General features: G+C 34.6%; 1 protein-coding gene across 1 annotated transcript; it reads right to left on the minus strand.

Moving 5' to 3' along the window:
• Positions 1-1,796: 1,796 nt before the first annotated feature.
• LOC106056222 (uncharacterized) lies at positions 1,797-16,018 on the minus strand. Its single transcript, XM_056006227.1, has 7 exons — positions 15,891-16,018; positions 14,014-14,070; positions 12,827-12,915; positions 9,626-9,697; positions 8,834-9,000; positions 3,851-3,950; positions 1,797-1,995 (listed from the first exon to the last, which is right to left on the minus strand). Exons 1-7 carry the CDS (start codon positions 15,904-15,906, stop codon positions 1,819-1,821), a joined length of 678 nt encoding a protein of 225 aa, XP_055862202.1. The 5' UTR covers positions 15,907-16,018; the 3' UTR covers positions 1,797-1,818.
• Positions 16,019-17,818: the final 1,800 nt, after the last annotated feature.

Genomic DNA, 17,818 nt, shown 5'->3' on the forward strand with positions numbered 1-17,818 from the left:
AGGAGGGAGGCTTATCGTGGTTGCTTGTTTGTAGTTAATAAACTTCTTATATTCGTACTGAAAATATTGAACCTTCCATTTTCATCTGAATTGCTTAGCGAACAGAGGACCTTAGGACCTCCTCTGAGTTTGGTGAACACACAAACTCTCTTTGTAATCAAAATAGATTAATAATTACCTGAAGTTGATTAGGCCGATGGAATCGATCCAGGGAACCTCTCTCACGGTGACGCCATTCATTTGTACATGTAAAGATACAGATAAAAAAAAATTCCCGGCAGTAAAAAGAAATAAAAAAATAACCCCTCAGGATGTCCAAGTGTAACCTTCTCGTCTGTTGGTGTGAGTATCTTCACTAACACTGTCTGTGTGTATCTTCATGAGCACTGTCTGTGTGTATCTTCATGAGCACTGTTTGTGTGTATCTTCATGAGCACTGTTTGTCTGTGTGTATCTTCATGAGCACTGTTTGTGTGTATCTTCATGAGCACTGTTTGTGTGTGTCTTCATGAGCACTGTTTGTGTGTATCTTCATGAGCACTGTTTGTGTGTATCTTCATGAGCACTGTTTGTGTGTGTCTTCATGAGCACTGTCTGTGTGTATCTTCATGAGCACTGTTTGTGTGTATCTTCATGAGCACTGTTTGTGTGTATCTTCATGAGCACTGTCTGTGTCTATAATCATATAATTCTAATATATGATAAATATCTAGCTGATTAAAGATCTTCATTTTGATGGGAAATCAGTTTCTCAAGGAATATGCTCATAAGAAGTCTTCTTGAAATGTCAAAAAAATAACACAACAAGAGTAAATTAAAAAAAATGATTATTATCTTAACCTTTGAAGCGCTAGCGAGATGTAATCAAGCGCCATTATCCCCTCACTGGGTAGAAAGCAGCTGGAAGCAGATGAAATCTTCAAAAGACATTTGAAGAACTAAACTGAAGGTTGAGGGGCGCGCATTTAAAACCCAAAACGAATTTATGCTGACACGCGATGACGAAAAGAAAACTTATTTACCCCCTCCCCTCCCACTCTATTGAGGTGGGGGGTTTGTCTGCATTAGATATGACAGAATATGTAGCTCTTAACTGAGTTTGAGTGGTCATGTGAAATACCGCAATCATCGGAATCTGAGGCAAGCCTTACGTAGCCAACATATATAATTAAGACTACTGTGAAAATGTGTTTAAATTCATAAACGAAGATATACCACTATTATATAAGACTGAAAATAATATATATGTACGTGTTGATGTATCTATAAATATTCGTTTAATTGAAAATACAGCGCCAAACACGAGCTTGTATTGGGTCATATGTATTTCACAGGTAATGATGATTATTAGTTTTGCTAACTTGGTTCAGATAATAATTTTTCAACGTTGTATGTTATAGCAATTTGTATGGACATTCTCATTTGCTGGACTGGTACACTGTACATCGCTAGATAAACCGATACAACCGGCCAAATAACATGTATTACACCGGTACATAAACTTGCATTTAACCGGCACTGATATTGTCATTGATAGTACATTAATAGCGAATCAATCATTGTACATCGATAGGCAAAAACATCAGTGACAGTAACTCACTGAGTACTATAGATGTTATTTTGTGTAATCCATCGATCAAGGCACATCTTTGATTATACATCAAAAATAGTACATCAATGATGAAGACATCATTTATCCACATTACAGAAGAGAAACATCTTTTTCTTCTGATACTATGATGTTTTTATTTTTACTTTTAGGCTATACAGAATACTTAAACTTTTTTTTTGAATAATGGCTGTTTTTTGCCAAGCGTTTTAAATCAAATATGAGACAACATCAGTAATTTGTCCATTACGCAACAGATCGGAAGGTCTGACATGCTTGATTCTGTGATATTGTGTTGGATGCAAGCCTCTTGGAGTTGGCACTGCATCCTGTTTAATAACAGTCAATTCCACATGTCCATGTAGACGAGTAATCAGTTTTTCTTGCTTTTAGGTGCATGTTTGTGTGTGGGGGGATCGCCATGTGAGGAGAATCAGAAACGAACAAGTTAGGATTGAGTGGGTGGAATTTAACTTTTGATGTAACATTTTAAGTTGCCAACTTTGAATTTAGACAAATGTTTTAAAGCTAATTAAATAGTGCAAGCTGGTTCCTAGTCAAATTTCGTTATATAACACTTCACCTGTCTCGTTAAGTTGGGTCAAAATGAACAATGTTTGATATAAATGTAGACAATGTTTGATATAAATGTAGACAATGTTTGATGTCAACGTAGCCAACGATTTATATGTTTCTAGTTTTTGATATGTATCTAGGTAAGTCCACAAATTGTTTGGTACAAATCACGGCTTTATTTCACTTTTATAGTTGATACATTCTTAAAACTTAAAAAAATCATTAAAACATAAGTAAGTAGCTGTTGCAATCATTATCGTGAACTGAATTTATATTCACTTTAGACTGCCCCCTCCCTTTTCAATTAATTTTCTATGAGCTGAGAAAAACATATCTTTTTTTCAGAAATGCATCTCTTTCAGCCCTAGTCTTTGCTTCTGTTGAACTTGCATCCTTTCCCTATCCTATATGATCTCATCATTTATTACGTAGTACAATTATGATGTTAGAAACACGATGAAGACTAAATGGCAACTTGCTGTACGTCAAGTCGTTGTTCTGGCCACATGACACTCTCGGTCAACGTCAGCCATAGAATCAGATGAGCCCCACACCAGGATCGCAATGTTTGAATTTTTATTTTATTTTTACTATTCTTCTCGGCTCATTAATTCTTCAAATACTCAAAAAAAACAAAACAAAAAAAAACACAAAACAAAAACAAAAAAAAAATAATTAAAAAATTAGAGGACACGGTTTTCGAAAAAGGCTTTAACGAATTTCCAAGAAATTAAACAGTTTATTGATAGCTTTGTGAAAAGCATTATTTGCTCATAGACCACACAGGCAAAACTCTAGTTTGACTATTATAAATTTTTGAAACATAATAATTCAATTAGGTCCTGGAGGTTCAGATTATCTATACACATTAAAGAGTATACAAATTTAATCTCCGTTCAGAAACTATTAGCGCCCTTCTAAGTCGAGATCTATCTATGAGCCTATCACCAAACTAGAATCTATCTTTTAATGTCATACTAAGAACCGTAATCGCTTTAAAAGTAAATCATCAGCTTCGTAAAGGTTTTTTTTTTAATCTTTACACTATTCAATGCATATAACAGTAACTAAGATGTGACTGTGTGAAATAGAACGAGGTCTGACTATTACCATTACCAGTTTCTTGCTCACCTTTTCTTTGAACAGTAACAATTTCGTGATTCTCAAAAAAAAAAAAAAAAATGGGAGCACGTCTGTTGATCAGAAAGATCTACTCGCTTTTTGTTATCAAAGTTGGCAACACATTTGTTGTATTTATGAATTAATTGTACTAATTTAATTAATACAATTAAATGTAATTAGCTATATCATTATGTCTTGTTTTTCTGTCCTTTTATTTCATATGTTTTAAGCTTCATGTTAAATCTACTAATGTGATTTTTTTTTATTCCATTAGGATCATAATGTGTGCAATTATTTAATATAGCGTGTACGTTTTCTATTTGCAGGATTTGTAAAACATTAATTCGTAAATAGTGTTTTTTTTTTGTTTGTTATTGTCCAATTAGACATGGGCATTCATTGGACATCAGGTCATCGGATTTAACTTCTGAAAATTCCAAGACGTATTCACCACTTCAGCTCATTGTAGAAGATAAAAGTAACTTCGTGTTTGAATTATTGTGTGTATAACGAAAGTTAAAAAAAAACATATGTAATACGCACCACATACTGCATTTCCCGAAACAGAGCATTAGCAGATCCCATGGGAAATGTGGCAATCTGGACACAATTCATATCCCTAAGCTTGTTGTAGCAAGGAAAGCTTAATTAAGAAATGACGTAATAAAACTATGTTAAAAGCTACTAAATTGCTTATGACATTTTGGATCTTTTTAGCGGCCCCTAAAAGGGGAATAGCCGATATTAGTTTTATGTGGTATGTCTGTACGCCTGTTCCGTTTAGATCCAAGGAACTAGATAAGGTATTGAAAAATCGACATCATTATATTTGTGAAATTTTGAAGCAACGGCTACTTTTTTCTTTTTGTTTTAACAGTAATAATAATAATTATAATAATAATAATAATATAAATAATCTTTTTTTATCCGTTGCACCATTTTTACAACTATTGACTATTTACAGTAAAAAAAAATTGAAGTCAGTTACCTGCATAGTTTCTAAAACTTTACATAATGTATTTTGAATTTTGTAATTAGAAAATGTTTTAACAAAAAGCGTGGTCTGTTACTACTAAGCTACTTTGACATTTTAAATAAAATGTTTACTTTTGTTTTAAAATTGAAAGTATGTATTTAGTATGTATGTATAGAAGTCGAATATAACTTAAAACAGTGATGCCCAGCCTAATTCGACCTGCGGGTCGTTTTCATTTCCATCTCTCGTGTCGCGGGCCACATGACCGAAAGGATAAAAAAGCGTAATGAAATGGAACTATAACTATGTTATTAGAAACACATGGCTCTAGCACTTACATTAATTAGTGAGATGTTTGAAGTTTATCTTCTTTTCTACCCTTCGGAAAAATGGCTTTATTTCTGTACTTAAAATGTGAGCAACATTATATCTAGCTTAACCACCGAGTCATTTTCTTTTCATCTCTTTTTGGCAACTGTTCAATCCTTCAATCTCTAGGCGTAGTTTAACAATATTTTATTCGCGACCCAAATCAAGAATGCTGCCATATTTGTATGTTGTTGTTTTTTTTAAACAGCCACTTTTTCTTTACAAATCAAATACATTGGCTTATTATCATGTTCCAGAAAAAAGTAAGGATCCGTTCACTTTTCCTGTTGGATTATACATCTAGTCCAGTGATTCCCAAAGTGGTCTATATAGGCTCCCAGGGGCTTACGAAGACTTCCAAGGGGTCCACGAAAGTTAAAAAATAAATTGGGGGTCTATGAGATGCCCACAGGGGTGTACGATTATAGATTTCATTTAAGCATGTCGTGAATTTTATCCTAAATCCCATTAATATAATTATTTCATACACTAATATATAAATATGATTTGTACCTTACTTAATCCTTTATATATTTATCTTGCTATTCATATGAAAAATGGTTGTATTTAATTCCAAAACTTATTTAAAGAGCTTAATTTTTTCTACATGTAACTAATGTTTAGCATAAAAAAATGTAGACTGTACAGCAATAATTATTGAAAATTGGCATTCATTCCTTCCTTGTCAAACAAGCGATTGCCTAAAAAGAATTACGCTGGAATTGGAATGATGCCACCCTGACAAATTAGATAAAGGTTTGAAAAACTTTCGAACACTTAAATATATAGAATAGAACAGCAAAATCTCTCCTACATTATATAAAGAAGATGATTTGTGAGTCTTACGATATCTCTTTACTTATAGCAAAACACAGAAACACTAATAGATAAAACATTGATTTTACCAGCCGTTGTAGTTTTACATAAACCTATGTCTGATATTATTTAAAGAATTTCTTTAAGCAATAATACAGTTCAAGGACACTTCGGAGGCATGAGTCATAAAATTTAAAAAAACTTCTTAAAATCTTTGAAAACGACATTTCTACAGTTTTGTATCAGCGGGTCGCAGGCTCTGACAGGATGTAGCGCTGCTTGCTGCAAACTGCATAAATTTCGCCGGCTCCTAATTTTTCCTCAGGGTTGACCCTCGAAACTTTCCCATGTTTCGGTATAGCTACAAGGCAACCGAGTTTTGAATTCAAGTGGGTAGCAAACAAGGCTAATAAGCCCATCCTGCTTAAAGCTTACTAGTTTAGAAACAAGTTACTCGTTTTCGCCCCTTCTCATGTTATTGACAACAGTTCCGTGGACTCAATATTTATGTCACACGTGAAAGATCAAGAAATACACGAGAAACTGTTCTTGGCGAAAACTTGTAAAATGATACTTAAGGCCAATTAATTAATTCATATTTAATGTTTGAAGGACTACAAAATTCCCATTTGAAACATAATATCCATAACAACGGAAGATAAACCTGGAAAAAAAATTCCAGTGTTTGATGATTCCAGCAAAACATATTTGGTTTAAATTTGAATTTTATCAATAAAAAAGATAGATCTCTATAACTTACTTTGTAGCTTTATCTTACTTTTCAACTCACTCTTCAACTCACTAAAGGTAGAAATTAGTTTTTAAAAAAAAGATGAATTGGCAAAAATGCAATACAAGTTAACTTAAATGATTTCCGCCCAGTAGCACTAACACCTATTGTTATGAAATGTTTTGAAAAATATATTCTCAAACAACTTGTAGCAAAAGTCAATAACAGCCTAGACCCTCACCAATTTGCATACAAAGCAGCTAGAGGAACTGAGGATGCCATTCTATTGCTTTTGGACCAGCTTTATAAGCATCTCGATATACCCAAAACATATGCACGAGTCCTCTTCGTAGATTTCTCCTCGGCTTTCAATACCATACAGCCACATCTAATGATAAACAAACTGAGTAACTAAAATGTAAGCCCTTACTTGCAAGCATGGGTTCTAAACTTTTTAACCCAACGGCCCCAGTATGTTAAAGTCAACAACACCAAATCGTCAACTCGAGTACTATGTACGGGTGCTCCACAAGGTTGTGTACTTTCTCCTGTACTATACACTCTTTACACTAATGACATAAGAAGCATCTATAACTCAGTTAAACTCATTAAATTCGCTGATGATACTGCTATAGTCGGTCTTATTTCAGGAGACGAAACTCAGTATCGAAGCTCGATAGAAGAGTTTACAAACTGGTGCACCGACAACTTTCTAGAACTGAATGTAACAAAAACTAAAGAACTTATAATAGATTTTAGAAAGAAAAAACAAACTATACGTGAACTGCAAATAAACACTACATCTATAGAACAAGTAAAGGCATATAAATATCTAGGCATTATCATCAACAACAAGCTTTCATGGGAAGACCACCTTGGAACTCTGACAAAGAAAACAGCCCAGCGACTCTTTTTTCTATACAAACTCAACAGTTTTAAATTAAACAAGAAGATCCTTGAGACATTTTACGGCGCGACAGTACAAAATCTGCTAACATACGGAATAAGTTGTTAGCAAGGCAACGCCTCATCTAAACTGTTGCAATGTCTAGAAAACATCATTAAAAAAGCATCAAAAATTACACTCACAACATTACCACATTTAAAGGAACTTTTTGAACAAACGTGCCTAAGAAAAATCGAAAAAATCTTGGAAGACAACGGCCACCCGCTCCATCAGAACTACGCCAGGTCGTCGCGAAGTGGGCGACTGCTGTCAATCAAAACAAGAACGGAGCGGTACAAAAACTCGTTCGTACCTCACTCGGTCAGACTCTATCACCGCCACTCATTGATCAGGGAACATGAAATGCACCAAGATACCTGTGTGTAGTCGCTGAATGAACTCTTTATGTTGTCTGTTGTATTTATGTGTATTTTTCTGTTGTGTTGTCTTTATATGAGAAACGAGTCCTTGTAATCACAACAAATTTCCGTAAGGATCAATAAAGCAGTCTTAGTCTTAGTCTTAGTCTTAGTCTTAAGCAGGGGGGTCTACCAAAACCCAAAAAAAAACTTGGAAAGGGGTTAACGAGACAAAAAAAGTTTGGGAACCACTGATCTAGTCCCATTTCATAAACACAATGTTAAAGGTCATGGTACCAATCCATCAGAGAAAACCGCGCTAACGTATGTAAAATAACTTTATCATCCCTTTGTAGAGTGGATTTTCACACTTTGTGATTCGTTTCGGCGGGCCGGATGGAACCACTTCGCGGGCCGGTTGTGGCCCGCGGGCCGTATTTTGGGCATCACTGACTTAAAACATCATTTCATAGGCAAAATTTTTTTATTATGCATGTTCACTACAGTATTTCGAAAAGATAATAATTTAGAGATTCATGTCACCTGTCGGAATAACAATAATAAAATATCCACAAAACTGTAGATACATATCCGTACCCCCTTTTTTGTAGTGGCGGGGATGTAGCTGTGTTAGTTAATAGTTTTCAATTCATAGATTCTCATATTTTTGCTGAAAATATTCAAAGCTGTCTTTTTTTTTTCTGCCTGAGTGGACCACTTTGGGAGCCTAATCGGAGTTTGTGTTTCCACACAAACTATCTTTGTGACGTTATTTATTTTTCTTTTTTTTTTTTTTATATTAATTTACTTATATCATATTTCGAATGTGTACCATAAAAGCACGATAAATAATAATAATTTTATAGCATTCTTTACAAGATGGCTTGAAACTAATAGCGTAACTCTGATACAAGTTAGGGAAAGAAGAACATAGTAAGTGAATGACAATGAAGTCTCTAATTACCAAGATTGTTTTAATGCTAGCCATGCACACCGGATGCGCCCGTTGATTTGTTCCCAGGCTTTAAAATGTTTATTCTTGGCCGGAAATCTCCTCCCTTTTTTTAAAAAATACCAGAAACGGACCACATTTTAAATAGTCTCAGAATATACTTTTAAGCCAGTGAATTTTTGTATCTGGTACAATGTAATTTTCCACCCGCTTTCTTTCTCTTTTCTTAGCGTTCTCTCTTTGTGTTGCGCTCAAACGCAGTGCTTTCCAACTTTTGGTATGTGAATCTAAGCCTCTCAATCCTTCATTCGTAAGATAATTTGATGGTGATGATAAGCTTCCCAGTCACTTGAATAAAGTGTTTTACTTTAGACTTACCTTGTAGTGTAAAACTCTTGACGTTCATAATGATACCCATCGGTAACTTGAACAAAGCCGATTATGAACGTATTTCTTGGAAGTGCATTTAGTTGGAGATGTCGAAATATCATCATCTCTGCTAGGTCCACGAGCCAAATGCGACACATACGGTCTAGATAACCAAACTGGGGGAAACAATCAAAATACCAATAAATGTTTACATCGATGTATTTAGGAGAAATATAATAGCAATAAGAGACGTTTGGATCTTATAAAAAGAAAATGGATAAATATGTTGAGAATTAAAACAAAAATATAATTAAACCTAAAGTGCCTTTTGTTTCATTGCATTTATATGAATCAAATAGCCTCCTTAGTTATTAAAGCGGGTCAGTAAGCAAGTAGACCTACCCTTTTCATAGTTCCTTGCGTTCTGTAAAGTAGATGTTGCAGAGGGTGTCATGCGGCCAGCACAATGATCAGCTGCCTTTACTTTGCCTAGCTAATGTCAAGTATCTATTAGAATTTGCTGAAGTCGGGTCGCAGCAGCTGATCTTTGAATCAAAGCTTCTTCTTTTTATTTTTTGTGCTCGTTAGTTTACCAGATGTTTTCAAAAAGATTTTAAATTTAAAAGTCATAGAGTAAAAGTGTCAAGCTTCTTCCTCAATATAAAATGTGTTAGCCATACACGGGAGATCTTTTAAAAAAAATAGATTTTGGAGTGGCGAAAAAGGGTTGTGTGTATACGCCCTAAAGGGAGGAGCACTTACTATTGTAAGAGATTAAATAGAACTAATAAGCTCATTTACCATTGGATGATTCGTGTCCTGGAACCACTTTAAGATACCTTCGTCAATGGAAACAAAACTTCTGGGTATGGTCTGGAAAAAAATATAAGTAATAAATTTTGTCATTACGATTTTTATCACTCTAATAAATTATAATAAATGTATAAATAAATGTATCCAATAAAAAAATAGAGAAATATAAAAAAAAAATACTTAAAAAAACAACAACATCAAACTTATATAAAATATATCAGTCATATATTTACATTTGCAATAGATCTAAACCAACAATAATAAATCAATGTGAATAGATATCATTTTTAACAAAACTTTTATCAACTCATTATATCTGTCTGGATAAAATGTTTGTACTCATTATTTCTCCTAAACCCAATCTTGGATCAAAATGAAATTTATCAAAATTATTTCTTGTACCTAACAAAACAAGAATCAATAACAAAACAACAACAACAACAACAGTTAATCAATTATTGATAATTAATTATTTTTTGTGGCATTACATTTACTACCAAATCAGTAACCGAAGATGCCTGAAGGAACATTATAGTTCACTAGTCGACAGCTATTTTGCAGGGCGGGCCTTAGGCCACTGCAACCTATGCGACCGCAGTGGGCCTCGCACTTTCATAGGACCCATACTCTCAATCGGTCCGCGCTAATTGAAGGTGTATAAATTAATATATTAAACCATTTTATAACTTAAAACAGGTTTCCCGCGCCCTCCTGTCGATTTACCAGGAACTCTTGGAAATCTCCCTAAACTGCAAAATATAGGAAAAAGTCCTTAAAATATACGGAAACATATAGACAAAATATGTCATTTTGGGGAGACATTCAATATGGAAAACGCCAATCCTACGCGCAATAATAAAAGCGGAATTATGCAATACACGTAATTGTGTAATCTGGTGAAAGAAGCTTCTCGAGCCTCAAACTAATGAAGAATTACTTGAGGTGAACAATTGTCAAAGATAGATTGAAACATTTGGTAATTCTTGCTATTGAGCGTGATCTAGGTAGGAAACAGAATTATTATGATAAACTGTATGACTTTGCTACACGCAAAGCTCGTAAGTAATTCTGTACGTAGTAAGGAATGAATAAAATGCATAGACGAATTTATTTTCTAATAAAAAACTCTTAAATTTCACTTACTATTCGCTTCCATACCCAAACTTGGCCCCGCGAATTCCGTTTCGCATAGGGCCCCACAATGGTGAAGTCCGGCCCTGCTATTTAGTTACGTGTGAATATACATAGTAGATTACTTGTTCTTTTTCCATGACTTCTTGGTCACAATGATTTAGTCCGGAGCTGTTATTTAGTGTTTAAAAAATGTTTTACATGTATCGGATGTTCCTTCAGAGTTGAAGATACTTTACTTCCTAGTTTGAACCTGGGACTATCGATAATTCCAAACGGCAGTCCAGCGCGCAAACAGCACGACCAGACAGCCATCTGTAGTGACGGGTGCATACTACTTGTTCTCACCCCTTTGTTTTTTTATGTGGGGTAACTCTATCCGCAGAAATAAAAGAGTGATCTCTCCTTTCCTTTTCGTCCAAACTCTTGAGCCATGAAGAGAATTATTTATATAGATACTCTCAGCGTCTAAGGGACCTCACTCCTGATTTTTTCTCAATGTTGTCTCATGAAGCCTTAAAACCGCACGACAGTGAGACATTGAAGTCACAGTACCGCCCCTTCCTAGATGAATTGCCTTACTAGACTGACGAGCTCCATCTGCCTATGCTCCAATTTCAATTATATATATATATTTATCCTCGCTTTACATGGCATGGGTGGGTTCGGTCAGTAGCAGATAGGCCGGGTTCTTCTCTCTTATACAGCAGCAAAAACAAAAACAAACAAACAAACAAAAAAAACCAAAAGACCATTATTTATCGTACAAAGGTAGACAACTAATGATATTTAGGATATGCTTCTTTTTCTTTCATGGTAATCGAACTTGTAGGATAAATTGTTACTTGCAGAAGGACTCAAGAGAACTCATTTTACGATTAATGTATTTATATCTAGTTCATATGTATACTACAGAGCTAACGTTTAACCGTTCAAACTTCTTAGGATAGGACAATCTCCAATTAATGTTCTTTTCTCCCTAGTGCCATTAGAGCAAGGGTTCTCAACCTGTGGGTCTCGACCCCCTTGGGAGTCGATTGACGATTTGCCAGGGGTTGCTTAAGACCATCGTAAATATGGATTGTTTTGTCTATTCTTCTATTGGTGTGTGTGTGTGTGTGTGTGTGAGGGGTCGCGGCAGAGTGGGGGATTGTAAAAAGGGGTCGCCGAGCATAAAAGGTTGAGAACCGCTGCATGAGAGCATAAGACGTTTTTCATGAGTCAAGTCAGGAAAACAAAGTTGGTATTATCATGCACTATTAGACTCACTTGAATACACGTTTAACATAATTATCACCCTTGATTTGATTGAACGTTGACACTCAAGAGGGCCAACTGACTGAAGGGGATGAACCGCTTGGTTACCTGACAAGTTGTTGCAAGTTTAAAACCTGATGTTGACGAGAAATGTATGATTTGAGACCTGTCTCGAGTGGAGTTTTAATAGCTGAGCGCCTTAAGGCAGGACGGAAACTCCTCGTAACCTCCCCTGATTATATTAGAACAATTGATTTGATCAAATGAAAGCTGTCACATTCTTCATAGCCGCTTCAGTAAGATTACTTAATTTGCAAGGAAAGTCATATTTAAGGGAGTTTTTTTTTTAAAGTGCCCAGCTGCATCCCTTGCCTGCCTCCACCCAAATATATGTTAATTTTGATCTTTTGTTCTCTTTATTGTTAACAATACTCGGTTTTAAGGGTAAAAAGGTGTTTATTAATTTTATTTAGTTCCACAAAAAAAAATACATAAAAGTTACATCCAGTCGAAAGTTCTCGATTATTATATAAGAATCCATAAGTCTGTTATAGGAATAAAACTAATAGCTGCTTGGTCGTGCGGTATGAGCGATGGATTGCAGTTCGGACTTGTTGATGGTCCCAGGTTCATACCCTGCCCTCTGCCATTTCCCGTCGTCAATCCGGAGTTTTGGACTAGGAAGTAAATTATCTTCAACTCGAAGGAACATCCGAAACATGTCAAACGTTTTAAAAACGTAATGTATTAATGTGTCTATGAGAATACATCTCTTTTTTCTGTTCATTCACATTTACTTACATTTACTCGTATACGAGGAGAATTTGCTCTAACGTGTGGAGACCAATCAGTTGGGTTAACAAATCGTAGGTCGATATCATCGATGTCATCTGAAACACATACACTGGATGAATATTTTTTACGCTTGGTTTACTTTGATTTTTGAGTAACGACATGGCCTAAATTGTGCCGATGTGCCAAAATATCAAAATATCAAATGTCTGCCTGGTCGTGTGGTTTGAGTGCTGGACTGACGTTTGGACTAATCGTTGGTCCCGGGTTCAAACCCTGCGAGCTGCAATCTCCCATCGTCCTATCGGGAGGTTTGGACTAGGGAGTAAATTATCTTTAACTCTGAAGGAACATCCGAAACATGTCAAACATTTTACAAAAATGTTATAATGCTATAATTTTATGCTATAAAATATTTACGTACGTTGACAGTTTCTCCCATTTGCACCAGGCATGAAACATTTGACGATCTTATTAAAGTCCTCCAGAACGTGGATGAATGGCGATCTCTGACGCTTTTACATGACGGCAGTCATCTGAGGCGTGTCTACAAGACCAGCTCAGGCGTCTTAGTCAGAGAGGCTTATTCTTCATCCTGAGTATCTTATTTTTATTTTCTAATTGTAAATGGTGCAATGTTTTGTGCACTACTCCCGCTTATTTTTTATTCTTCAGTCCGAAAATGTCTCTAAATTTATGGGTTTTACAAATGGTGATTAAAATGTGAATATTTCTCTTTGTTGCAAATCTCAACTGCCCTATTTTGTACGTATTTTCTTGTTGGTTTTCTTGAATTGCAAGGTTTCAAATAGAAAATGCCTATTCTATTATTGGCCTAACTAAAGTTAAATAACATTTTAGTTGTATGCTCTTATTTCATTTGTAAAAAATTCTGTTAATAAACTCTAATTTACTCTAATGCCTTTGTTTAATCTTTTAATAATTTCACCAATATTGGGGATTCATGATAATTTGTCATTTATCATTACACCTATAAAATTACCATGTACTATTCAGAAATAAATAAAAAATACAACAACTTTTATTAACTTGGGTTTTTATTTTAAACAATAGTTTACAACATAACCAGAAGGAAATCTACTCTACGTCCATATTCACCATTCTCTCTTCTGTCACGTCAACATAAATACTTGGTTGTAATGTGAACCCAGTGTCTCAGAAGTCTCTAGTCTTACCTCTGTTATAACTATTAACATCGACATCATATATTTCTTCTTGCGTCATTGCCGGACCTAAAGCCACAAATAGACATGCAAACGATGTCATGCAAGACAAAACATAACAACAAGTTAATATTGATTGAGAAAAAAAAAATGTATTTCAATGGAAATCACCCGGCTTACACTTAACGGTGTGTAATCATAGAGGGTCCTTTTGTTAATTTAGAGCTTGGAACGGGTTGCCTGAACATCTATGACTTAGAAGAGTGTGTCTAATTAACAAGACTAAACTAACACAAGGGTACGCTTAAGACGTAATTATCTTATTTGAAGTGACGTCTGTAATATATAAGTGCAAAAAAAAAAAAAAAAAAAAAAAAAAAAAAAAACAACTATTTCTTGATCAAATCGAAATGGTAGAAAACAAGAGTGCTAGGGTTTTCTCTTTTAGTGGGATACGAACGCTCAGAATGGAGGGGAGGGGGGGGCGGCCTCACATTTTAACAATAAAGACAAAAGTATTTATATGTATTGATCGAGGTCTCGTTAAAGTTACTAACTGTACTCGGCTCATAATTTGCTATTGAGTTAGCTAGTAACATCGACTAAAAATGTTTAATTATACATCCATTTTTCATCACACAAAAGTCTCAATTTCCATATTTTTACACTTTTGGTGTAGAATGAACAGTCATTGTCACATGATAAAATCTCTTTTAGATTTTTTTGATCCTTAATGCAAATTTGTATTGATTGCAAGGACTTTTTAAAAATCAATTATAAACAACAACATTCTATGAAATGAACAGAACACAGCACATAAAGAAGTTCGTTGAGTGGCTACGCACAGGCCTCTGTAGTTCCAGCAACTCTACCAGTAATGGACGTGATCTTTTAAAACAGATACTTAAGATGAGTCTACTAAAATTTAATTATGGATTTTCTAGACATGACGTCGATTTTTCAAATATGTCTGATCTTGTGGTTTTCTATGGAGTAACTCAATGCGAATAAGTTCTAATACATTAAAATAATAATTTATTCTGCTTTTAAAACTGCTTAATTTGGCAACGCTTCAAAAATTTAGTAGATTCGCCCAAGACTAATGAAAAGAATGATAATACGTGTGTACCGAAAAATCCAATACCAAAAATAACTTAAAAATAACTTAAGTCACCGTATTTGGGGCTTGTTGGTTGAATATCAGGCATAGGCCTACTATAATATTGTTGATCGATTTGGGCTTTTTAATACATATTAAATTGAATTGCTGTTGTATTTTTCATTGTTTACAAACTTACTAATACTATTTATTTACGCGATGATAAGACATTTTTGATTTCTTTTTTTCGGGCGATAGTGCGCCACTTTCCTGCGCATGCGCAATAGGTTTGTCCACCGCTTGTTCAAAATTTACCGCGCGAATATCAACTTTATAGTTCCCATCGCTAGCAAACCTTAATGTCTTATTATGGCTATTTTGTACCTTTGCTCTATGCCTATTTTTTTCAAGCAATCTCGATCCAATAAAAATATTTTAATATTTTTTAAAATTTTACGAAGGCTACAGAGTTTTAAAGAAAACAGCCTGCACCGTTTACATATATGTCTGTTTTTTTTTAAATTCACTGAATCGAGCTGTTACAGTTCATTTAGCATTAGCTATGCTATAAATTGGGCCGCTATCTTTAAATGCAAACTTAGATTATTGTGATAAACTTCTTTTAATACTAATAATATAATAATAATACTTAAATGTGTAGAATTTCGATAAACGGTTCGCAATAAATAACAAGCAAACGAAAAAATGTGATATTAGGTCTTGGATACAGTAGTAGAAAGAAATGATTGTTCAAAGCTCTATAATGTAAAGAAAATGTTTAACTGCTTACCTTCTACTATTGCCATAAATATATTTCTTTGATTATTTAATGATAATATAATGATATTGTAACGCTATGTATGTCTACACTAAATCTTTGAGCTTTACGAGTCACCGTACATGCGTTACTGAGGTTTCAATTATTATCATATCGGGAATTTAATTTTTTATGAATTCGAAACTATAAAAGAGATAATTATTGTGTTGGTGGAGGTAGAGTGGTGGAAAGACGCTATATTTAGACCGTATGGAAACACCGTTTTGATTTGGTTGATTGACCTTCAGTTTTAGTAAGAAACAACTTAAGAAGTTTAACGATGCACTTGCATATTGGTTAGTAATAAAGTTCCCCTTTTAGACCAAGTGCAGTTGTTGTAAATGTCATATATTCCTGTGGTCCCCCCACGGGGGACGAGGGTGTCATATGGCAGGCACAACGAGCAACCGCCTTTACTTTCCACAACGAATGCCAGGTACAAAATTAGATCTGGCTGGACTCATAGACGCCCTAAAGATACCAAAATAAAAAAATACCAGTCTTCACCAGGATTCGGGACCCACTCAGCCACCGCGCCTCTACCTGCATATTAGTTAATATGTAAAATTAACTGTAAGATGTAATAATACGATTTTTTCGGATATATACACTGAGAATTATAACGAAATCAGAAGTTCAGGTGTGTTGTTTTTTTTTACACTAAAACATAACTGTTAAATATTTGACCTCCTGTGCATAGTGCTAAAAAATGAATAAAAAATAAATCACACAAAAAAAAAAGATATATTACTAACACAAATACAGCCATCACACAGTAGCGTCGCTAGGGGGGTGCGTGCTTTGCGGTCTGCGCTATGTTTGACACCTATCATTGAGTGATACCAAAACGATAAAATATCAGAAACACTAAAATGTTAAAACATTTTTAGCGACCCCCGAAAGGAGAAAAGACGCTACTAGTTTTGTGTGGAATGTCTGTCCGTCCATCCGACCGTCCCGTTTAGAAAAGATACTGAAAATCTGACATCATAGTATTTTAGACCTTTCAAAGTTCTGATGCAACGGCTACATTTTTCTTTTCTGAAAGCGAAAAATCTAATTTTTTTAATCACTTATGCTAGCCTTTATTTCATAAAATACACCACTTTTACAACTGTTTACTATTAATAGTGACAAACACGGGAGGCTCTTTAGTGCCAAATGAGAAAACTATAACACATTTATGCAAATGGTTTTAGATTTTTTGGTTAAAATTGTGTTTTTTTTATATTTGTATTGTCTTGTAAGTACTACTTACTACTACATTTACACACACAAAAAAAATCTTTTTTTAAAGAGAAAAAATCTATTTAGTATGCATATAAGTTTGACATAATTTAAAACAAAAATTAATAAGTAGTTTTTCATATTATCGCGTGAACTGCAGGGACCATTATACAGAACAAAACACTTTACTAAAGGATTTTTTTTTTTTCACTGAAATGTTATTATCTTGAGGCTTTGAATAAGAGATTAGCCCTTTACAAAACAATTAGATCAATTAGAAATTCATTATAAGACATCGGTTATGCCAGGTTCACATCTAGCTTCACATTCACTTTCATCTATCCTTTGGTTTGCTGGACCGCTGGGGCACCACACAAGATCTGTCAATCTGTCAACATTCTTTCTATTTTCTTCTCTGTCATTTGTCTTTAATAGAGTTTCATTCTGATGTTCTTACTGAAAATATTGAAACTTGCCTTTTTACTTTGTCTGGGTGAACCACTTCGAGGGTCGATTTTGAGTTTGTCTTTCCACTCAAACTGTCTTTGAAACCTTGTTTTTTTTTGGGTCGAAGATGAACAAGCTTACCATTTTCTATGAACACGAAGATGACATTAAAGTCCATCTTTGGCTTTAAAAAGCCATCCGCATACGTGGTATTGGTACGCTGAGAC

This window comes from Biomphalaria glabrata, chromosome 12 (assembly GCF_947242115.1).
Source record: "Biomphalaria glabrata chromosome 12, xgBioGlab47.1, whole genome shotgun sequence".
NCBI lineage: Eukaryota > Metazoa > Mollusca > Gastropoda > Planorbidae > Biomphalaria > Biomphalaria glabrata.